The sequence below is a fragment of the Bombus impatiens genome, unplaced genomic scaffold (genome assembly GCF_000188095.3).
Source record: "Bombus impatiens unplaced genomic scaffold, BIMP_2.2 scf_0640, whole genome shotgun sequence".
Lineage (NCBI taxonomy): Eukaryota > Metazoa > Arthropoda > Insecta > Hymenoptera > Apidae > Bombus > Bombus impatiens.
Window position 1 is genome coordinate 1,322,527 of NT_177059.1, and position 10,098 is coordinate 1,332,624.

Consider the following 10,098-nt stretch of genomic DNA (forward strand, 5'->3'; position numbering starts at 1 on the left):
AATATAGACTGAAATGAATATAATCGTAAGCGCGAATCTATTAGGCCATATCGTGGAGAATATTTTTCGCGACCAATAAATGGTGAAACGAAATTAATGGTGACGCGATCGAAACTTGATTTTCGCTCCTGTTGTCTTTCTATATACGCAACGTATCTACTTATATGTTTTCTTTTATATCGAAGAAAGATAGTGTCCTACGGATCTAGATTCTTTACACGATAGATAAACTAGATATTCTAACCGGAACCGGAGGATTACGATATGATATACAATATAGAAATGTGACGTTTACTTACCAAGGGTAGTGTAGACGGAGAGGCCAGCATCCGGTGGATATGGAAATTGAGGTGGTAAGGACGGTGATCTGGACGTTGAGAGATAAGGGGGAGTTGTTGCACCCAAATAACTACGTGGAGGGCCCCCGCCTGCCCCATTTCCACCCCCACCTGGACTCGCGCCTTCACCATCTAATCCCATGTTCACCACTGTTCCGTAACTATCGTTACTCAAATCTAAATGTAAAGATAACATAATCATTATTTTATTGTCCTATAAGAGCTTGCTCCGAATATCAGGACAGGTTATAACGCTGTAATCGATTAATGACATAAAATTGCTACTTGTATTTTAAATTTGCAAAGGAATTTACGCAGTCATCGTTATCTCCTTTAGTTTGTAGCAGGAAATAAAATTATATCCAACATTTACGTGAAACTAAATCTAGTCAAATTTTCTTATAAAATCTCTACGTCGGAAATTTGTTGTTTTTAATGTAAGATTACAATTTTAACCGTACCAGAGACATTTTTCTTTTTATGGTAGCGACGTTAAGTATATATGATTCGAATAACTTTGTATTATATCTGTCAGGTGCAAGAAAGGCACTGGATAATGAAGCCGTTTAAAATTTAAACAATAGCTGAAGTTTATATGACTTTACGGCGTGTATGGTTAACGATCGGCATAAATTTCAGCATGGTCCGCAATCTTCCTGAAATCTCGGACACGGCGAACTAGCAGTTAGCCTCCACGAACTCTTGAATAATTGACGAGATCGTCTTCCCCTTTGCTAAACGCTCGAGTACACGAAAGCTTAGATGTAACCAATATTAAAGCGAAAGCAACAGAGCCAGACAACAGGTAATTTTTTTTTAAAGCTTCTGTATAGTTTTGCGTTTTTGACGATAAGTATCTCTTTACATACGCATGTGCCTAATTATAACTTTTTTTATATGATATCTTTTTTACGTATAATTGACAAGTCAACGATATTTTCTAGCTACGCTTGTTCTACGCTTGAAAAACTGATAAATTTGTCGACTAAATCTATTCGCGAAAAAAATCGTAAGCGTACTAATTAGCGACATAATTATTTAAAATATTTATGTAAACACTGGTTCCTTTCATCTTAATACAGAAACCTATTTTTTATCCTTTGCAATTTTTGTTATTATAAATTTCTAGCACAAAGAGTAGCGACTTTTAATAACGAAATCTCTTGAAATATACACACACGAGGGTATTCGGCGATAGCGTACCATTGCTTGTAACATTTTCTCGTTTCGCGAATCGAAAGGAACGTTTGTGCACGCAGAGAGGAAGCTGCGTACATTTCGTGATATTGGAAGTACAAATAACCCGTTATGGGTCGCTTTTCAATGCCCGTTTCTAATAACGCAGCGCAATTTTGCACTACGAAACTGCCAAGAATTTTATCTCGTGCAGAAATCACGAACATCTACTATCATTTTTACGTTCATATACAACGATAAGTAAGATAAATTATGTAGTCGTAATTAAATAATTGAAATTTATCAATAATCGATCTATACTATAATCTACCTCAACCTTAATCAAACGTTAATCTACAATGTGTGTGCCTGTATCTAAAGGTCATTTTTCTATTATATCGTATTATCTGTATCTCAAATAATACAACCGGTATAAAATTTATAGTATCGATTCAGAAGCAGTCGAAGCGAAAGTTTAAATACGAGCGATAAGGAAATTGGACACAATGATATATTAAGCGTGACTAATCGTAACCATTACGTACCATGGTGACCAAAGGTGGCGTCTAAGTCGACTTTAAGCTCGTCCTTATCAAGAAGCTTATCATGCCTAGGTGAATGTCCACCTGCACCCGTTCCTTTCATACTTCGAAAATACTGAGACCATCTTGTTCTACCCGCGTCTTTCTTCAGTCTCTTCTCTTTTGCTCTCCTGGAAAAAGAGAAAAGCAATATGAATCTCCATTCTTGAACTTTAACTTTTACGTGTAACCTTGGCTCAGGATTTTTTAGAAACTACTTAGGTAAACTATTACAATACCGTATCCGGTGTAAATTACACGTAAATCAGACGTATTTTTTTAATTACAGTACATTTCGGTTTGGAGGATTGGAATTACAAATAAAGCTCAAAGTAAATTCTGTTAGATTATAATACTTGTACCTTCGTTGAATCTGAACGATGATCCGTAGTACGAGATTTACTCGATATCACAAGGCAAATATCTATTAATATGTATACAAAACAAAAATAAGTGATACTGCGATAACATTTTTATATACTAAGCGAATAAATGACGCAGGAAAACCCACTTGAATTTCACGGAAGAGAGCCTTAAGAGAGTGACTCTACAGAGTTAAAGTATTCCACACGTGTTAATTTTTAAGATTTTTACGGTATTTTATCGCCGGTCATTGATGACATAAATTGCGATAATAATACTTTGTATCGAGATTGTCACAGTTTTCCCCGTTTTCAACACGAAGCCATAGGATTATGGTATACGAGCGAATAGGATCGATAAAGTAATTTTTCTTAAGTTATGTGCAACGTTGTACACAACGATGTTCTCGATAGAGATAACAAGAAGTCGAATTGGAAGAAAAATCTTAGATTAGTGTGATAACCGACGATCCATGTCTGCCATAGATATATTATGAATAATGTTGCTGTTTTTGAAAAGTTGATAAATAATTCGATTATTCGAATAATTTATAATCTTCAGTTTCAAGTAGCGATTTTAATAATAACTTACAAACACTTATGTCGTAGGCAGTTTTTAAAAGTGCGATAAAAATCAACTTAATACGATATTCCAATTATAGCTACAAACTACGATATGTACGTACTTAGTTATTACATGGATAAGTACCGTTTTCATAATTTACGTACAGATTAAAACATTGCTCGAAAGTTTATGTATCCCTCTACCCTCGTTATTTTCTTTTAATTTAAGTTTCATTTTTATTTAAGTATCTTTTCAAAGAAATATCACGACATTAGAAAACTACATTTAAACGATTAAAAAATTAGCCACGATCGTGTAGCAGGTATACCTTATACCATACAATGTGTCACAAAAAAAGAAAAAGAATAAGTCGAAAATACAGAATAGAATTTTTCCAAATGGGATTTTGTTTTCGAAAAAATTGATCTTCCACGTTCTTCTGGAACGCGTACTCGTGTACTCAACTATATCGTGATCGGGCGATTCTATTATGTCTGTCCTTCGCAAATAACATTAATATCACTAGTTGATTTCTTATCAGGCTTTGTGCAAAATAAGCCGTCGACTATAATAAGGCAAGTAGTTTTTAAGATTTACCTTACTAATGCACAGATAAATCTATTATGCAGCCTTTTTAACGTATTTTATATCTTTAATTCATCGAACTTTTAACCACCCAAGGAGAATATTCAAAATCGATCTTCTCGAAAACGATACGTTACATCCATGAACAAATTTTATTCTACTTTTTCGCGTAGAATCACTCCCTTTCCGCTTGTGTCGTAATTACTACGATACCCCATGTTTCTTTATACTGGCGAGAAATATTCGATCCTCGAACGAATACTTAATCATTCGCGAATTGAACTTGAATTTTATTCAATACATCGATGTACATACGTACCTGTTTTGGAACCAAACTTGAACCACGCGCATGTCGAGTCCTGTATCCTGAGAAAGTTGCTCTCGCACGTGTCTCGCTGGCTTAGGACTGGTATTGTACGCTAATTTTAAAGTTTCCAACTGTTTCGCTGTGATCGTGGTCCTTGGCCTTTTGTTTGGTTGGTCACCGTCTATACTTCCTCCGTCTGCCAATTCTATGATACAAAGGGATCAATAATAGATATAAGTCGTTTAAACGTCTGAGAGTGATTCTTTTCGCGCAATCTCAGGATCGTAGAAGAAGAGACTGGATCGTAAAATAATAAAAATATATGGAAGCAAGTACAACGTACATATACGTTACCTTTTGCCTTCGCCTGCTCGTAGTCAGGTTTACAAACGAGCTTTCTATCTTCCATGAGGTAGAACTCGTCCCCAGTGTCCAACTGTCGAGAGCAAAGGGCGCACGAGAAACAAGTTAGATGGTAGATCAATTCTTGCGCCCTACGCACGACTTGCGACGGTGCCAATCCTTGGCCGCAGCCCGCGCATTTCGTCCCAAAACGCCTGCCATACCAACAACATACAACATTTTCACATTACGTTCGCGTATTAATTGCAGCAACATCTCGTTCGATCAAGGTTGCACCGCCTTGAAAAACAGAAAATATTAAGTAGAACCGTTTGAAGATAGTTCATAAAAATACGAATGTAGAGCGTCGTCAAGAACGATTTCATACCTGGCAGAATTAGCGAGAAAGGTACCCGACTGTTTCTTGACGTTCTATTAATCGGAATCTGATTTCCAGTTTTCTCTGTTTGCACGAATAAATGACACGAGACTAAATATACGGGTTGCTTAGAACGACGACAAACAACGCAAAAATATCATCCTTTGGCGTAATAACAACGTTCTTCCTAGGAAAATCGAAAAGGTACTTTTGCGCTGAACCATTATCCCTACCCTTTTGGCTTCGCTGCGCGTGGATGTATGTTGCGTTTCGTTTCCAAAATGAAAATCAAGATCGAAAAGTCGGCGTTTTTGATACGTGGGAGGTCGATATTCGAAAGGATTTCCAAAGTTGAATAATCGCGTGAAATTGTGAAATAATCGTGTTGAAATTGTTCGCGCGAGTATCAGTATGTTCGATTTTCGTTTCTTTGCCGTACCGTATAATTAGGAAAAGATCTGCGTGGTGTTTTGCGAGGAAATCGGGAAACTTCGATAGTACATCGAGCAGGCGGATAATTCTGAATTTGAAATATATAAGCAACAGGTTCATTCAGGTTCTCGGTCGAGATATAAACTGAAATACCGATATTATAAAATGTCACGAGGGCCCTATGATCGCCTGACCTATCCGGTTTAGACCTTTCTCTTTATCATTGCATGCCATTAAGCTAAGTAATTTAAACGAGTAGCCCGATGCGCGTAAGCAGTTGATTAACGAAACTACTGTATCAGCTGCTGTATTAATATTTAAGATAGAACAATCTTGCAGTTAATGAAACGCCTTTCTGCGTTTATAGAGACGCGAGGTTATTCCGAATAATAGAATTATCAATAGAATTTGTCCATGTTACACGCAATATCAAGTAAATAACGAAACATAATTAGAGTAGTTTGAACACGATTGATTATCTATGTCATGCTACATATATTTTTTACATCTGCAAAAAGGAGACAAGGCAATCCATGGATTATTTACCTTTGTACTTATTGTCAGAACGATACTTTCGACAATTTTGACAAAGTCTGTCAATTTGATCGATAAATTACGCGTATAAAAGTATCGTAGGAGATCTTAAAATTTCGACCTTTCGATTTTACATTTATTTTAGCAAACAAAAATTTATTTCATCGGAAGAACAGGATCTTGATGATCCCCCTTGGCATAAAATCGGAACGAGATATCGCACGTGTCGGTAATTATTCGCGAACAAGTTAAAAGTGACTGAAAGAACGGAGCAAAGTTAAATAGAAACTATTTTAGAATTAAGTTAACGATACTTTCAATGATATTTCCAGAGATTCCTACTCTGTTTCCTTTTAATACGAGCTCTATAATTTTTTCAAATTTACTTTTCTTATTTACTCCCTTAACATAAACACACCTGTATACATTCGGAGAAAACAATGTACACGTTCGAGATTAATCACAAAGCTTGCAGTCGACGTTACATACAAGGAATAAGTGGTTCGTCAAACTCGAACGTTGCTCGTAACGCCTTTGAACGCACCAGCGAGTTTACCAGTTTTCCTGAAAATTCCTGAACCCTAGGAAATGTGGAATACCAGGGAGAATGGTAGGACGAAGGGGAAAGAGGGTAAGTTCCTTCGATTTGGCTCGCAGGAGAAGAAAGATGGCGTCTAGTCCTCGCGAAGGTGTGGGTAGATGAGAAAAGGCACTCTTTTCTCGCACAATCGATATCAGTTGCTGGATATATATGCGCGTTTGATCCAACTTGTCTCTCATTTTTCTACCAGGTACATCCACTTTTTTTCATTATCTACCGAGAATAATGCGGACTTTCGGTTCCGCAGGTGCAATTTTTGCAAGCGATAAGTAACAGTCGATAAGCGTTTTATACCTTTTCGCTATCTGTTTAGATAATATCTTAAAAAAATATCGCACTACAGCTCGTCGATACAATTACGTAATAATTTACCGTACGTAGATCGCCCGATGGTTCACACGCTTATAACACGCAATAGTAAAATATGTTAAATAAACGAGAGTCTCGTCGTGAGTATAACGTGGAATACGTACACAGGTATACAGGTATAGCGCCCTGTTTCCTCTTTGGAGAATAAGGAAAAATTCTTTTAGCTTCTATATATGTATACAGGTGTATCGCGTATCTTGCTATTTTATTTTGGTGAATTTTATGCAAGAAATACATGGAACGAAAAAATATTTCAAATAACTTGTATTATTATAGCTTAGTTTTATCAATGTATACTTTGGATCGTCGTAAACGTGTAAATAGGTCGGTAGATTAACAGCATTGTTAATATATCATATAAACAGGTTGGTGGCGGCTAGCTGGTGATGTATGACCGCTTGTTAGTTCAACAAATATACGTAGCTTACATTTTATTAATCGAACGTTTGTCACAACGAGAACAGACATAATATATGTAGGTCAACGTATATTATACCATGTATTGAAATAACGTTAATTTCATCTTATAAACTACAAACACGCACACGTACATTTTTAACATTTTCTTATATCGCGTATACGTATCTATACAGGAGACTGGACGTAAAATTCATCCAAGTACCAGTATCTGTGTGTATTCTTATCAACGAATGAGACAGCGATTATAAATTATATCCCGAGTTTGATCGCAGATGTATAAAATAATTTTCGATCGCGTGCTCTAATAGAAATACAAGAAGTCTGGACAATTTCGAAATTGACGATCTTTTGAATATAAATTCTGTCGATAGAAAAGTGCGAGCGAGAAGGTAGAGCGTGATAAAAATAATTGTTGGTACTTACTTGAAGAAGTCGTCCTTGCAAAAGACATGGCCGTTTCTTGCGAAACATTTATCAGTCAATCTTGCACCACAATCCCGGCACGTGAGGCACCTTGCATGCCAACACCTTTCCAGAACTCTCAGAACGTATTTGTCCAAAATCGCTTCCTGACAGCCTCCGCATTTTGGTATCGAAGCTGTAACATTCGACAGAAGATCGTTTAATACTTAAAGATGTCGTTAAAAGTATCTGTCGGAAACGCGAGCAGCTGGAACTTGTAGATACAGGTTGGAATCTGTAACTTTAACTATACGTTCTATAATACGATCTCAACTATAAGATTCTTAAATAGATTATTATTATTTATTAGCTTCGCAATCGAAATCGTAATAAATTAAAGTCGAAAGAAGATAGAAGCCCAAAGTTTCAGATTTAGTCAAACTATATTACGAGAGCGATATTGAGAAGAAGAAGACACGGATTATCGAAATATCATAATTGCAACAGCACCTTACGATATAACACAAGTTTTCGTAAATAATAATGTACCACTGACTATATACTTTAGCTTTAAGTTAAGTTATCGCTAACTTAACCGTATCTTTATTTACGATTTAACATAATTATAATACAAATTACGCATACGATATCTATATCGTTTTTCTGTATGGACAATGGTCTTCTCCAACGCGAGGATGATACCGTGACGATCGTTGTTACGATGATTTTAAGAACGAGCTGTTGTAGTCATACGATGCAGGACTTTGTGACTTATACGTAATAACCGTATCATAATCTTAAAATCAACTCTGTATTACGCAAATGAAATCTTCGCAACTTTTGAATCACAATTATGCACGTAATTTCTATCGTTCGATCTCGGTTCGTGTAACACAACGATCGATGGTTCGGTTCCAGATTCGGCGAATCTTTCCAAATTCAACTACGTGCTAATTTTTCTCTTCTACAAGAATCTTATTTCTCGATTAATTTCACGATTTCAAATTGCTCGGTTCTCTGCTTTAGTTCACGTATGAAACCATCGCAAGTACGCCGAATATTCGAGTTCTTCGCATCTCCATACGCATCGTCTTCGACGCTTGATCGTTACAATATCACGCGCAAATACATAAACTTTTATCTGGGTACGCGAGTCATCGAAACGGAATTCGATCGATTAAAAACCGTACGTTCCCCACTTACAATAGAGGATTTCAGGAAGATTGGCCGGCAAATCGAGTTCCACGGCCGGTTGATCCAAAGGGTGCATCTCGTGGTGAGAAGCGCCGTCGAAGCTGGCGACGTTCGCGACGTTTCCGGTGCTGCTACCGTTCCGCCGGACGTTTTGTGACTCCGGGCTATCGCGTGGCGGTGTCAAGACGTCTTGACGAGCGCGCCGATACATCCCTTCCAGAGGCGAAGCCTCACGGCCCAACATTTCCAGACTTATCATAGTCATAATTGCGTTTTTCGATCCAATTTACGCAGCTTATTCCTTCGTCGTTTTAAACCTTTCCACGATTATTTTCTCTTTTTAATAGAATTTCGACAATCGTCGATTGCGATATTTAACGAGCCCTGATATTTCAGATATCGCGATAAATTACTCCACGATACGATAAATACCGTTTTGTTAGGATTCGTTCCTTTGGTTTATGAAATTGTATTTTTATTAGATTTAATATTCTCTTGCATTCGTTCGACGTCGACCAGCTGGGCGCGAAATTAGGTTTCAAGTTTCGTCCTTGACAAGGATGCTTCGCGATGAGTTTTACTCGACGCTTGTCCTGTGATCGTTCGCAAGCTTTTATCGTCTATATTCTTTTCTCTCTTACGTTACCTGGTTTTACCCAGACATTTATTTATTTCATTCGCATCTACGTTACTAGCACCTAAATAGGACACCTGTCTCGCGATCATCCTTTACTATTCTTCCTTATGTCTATTTATATTCCTTCTCTCTCTGCGCCGTGTGCTTTTGCTTATTCATTTCTTCCTTCTCTTCGCATTTTTATCTTCCGTTTCTCCTAATTTCGTTCGAGTACCTACTCGTATTCGTTCGTTTCCGATCGAAGCAAAGGGTAGATAGCGAGCAATATCAGAGTCGTAAGTTCCACTTAACACCGCGCCAAGCGTTCGTTTCTAAACAACTTATTAATTAATTCCAACTCGATGATCTCGTCGAATCTCGAGCGACATACGTCCTTGTCGACTGTCCACCGATTAGTTCACTTTCACTTTCGCCGAAGAACAAGCAGTTCCAAACTCTCTACCTAGTCCTTGGCGATGAACATTCTTGAAAAGAGCGTCCGAATTTATCGAACCGTTTAACGTCGGTTCGGCCGGACCATTTTCATGCCATGCCATTCCTTCGGATCGGCACAGATATGCGACGTTGTTGGTGTGACAAGAACGAGGTAACGGCGATAGATTATCCGCACTGCCTATCAGTCCATCGAACCATCGTCGTTGTCGGAGATAACGAGAATAATGGAAATTCGTTCGCAACGTCGACGCGAGCAACGTCGGTGAAACAGGATCGCGATACAGAGTGTAGCGAAGGAGCGATCGACGCGATCGGTGTAAGAGTACGCGAACGACTGTTCGAACGATGTTGCAGCTGCTCGTGCGCACGTGACACTCGTGGGTGTGGTGGTTTTATGGTGGGGCATGGGAGAAAGCTATTGGGTGTGGCTCGCACCCAC

At 37.9% G+C, this 10,098-nt stretch overlaps 1 protein-coding gene across 5 annotated transcripts in view; it reads right to left on the reverse strand.

Annotated features, from left to right (window-relative positions):
• LOC100750204 (LIM/homeobox protein Lhx3) overlaps positions 1-10,098 on the reverse strand; it is a 62,468-nt gene that overhangs the window by 3,104 nt on the left and 49,266 nt on the right. For 2 of the 5 annotated variants that reach the window (XR_004462298.1, XM_024369776.2), the window contains exons 1-6: positions 8,597-10,036; positions 7,415-7,589; positions 4,269-4,480; positions 3,927-4,119; positions 2,060-2,226; positions 300-515 (exon numbers count right to left, since the gene is read on the reverse strand). Coding sequence is in view for 4 of the 5 variants with exons in the window: in XM_024369776.2 (XP_024225544.1) it covers positions 300-515; positions 2,060-2,226; positions 3,927-4,119; positions 4,269-4,480; positions 7,415-7,589; positions 8,597-8,852 (1,219 nt within the window). In the remaining variant the exon portion in view is untranslated. Of the gene's footprint in view, positions 1-299; positions 516-2,059; positions 2,227-3,926; positions 4,120-4,268; positions 4,481-7,414; positions 7,590-8,596; positions 10,037-10,098 lie in introns of those variants that run through there. The other 3 variants (XM_033322462.1, XM_033322463.1, XM_003491834.4) reach the window with 2 other exon arrangements.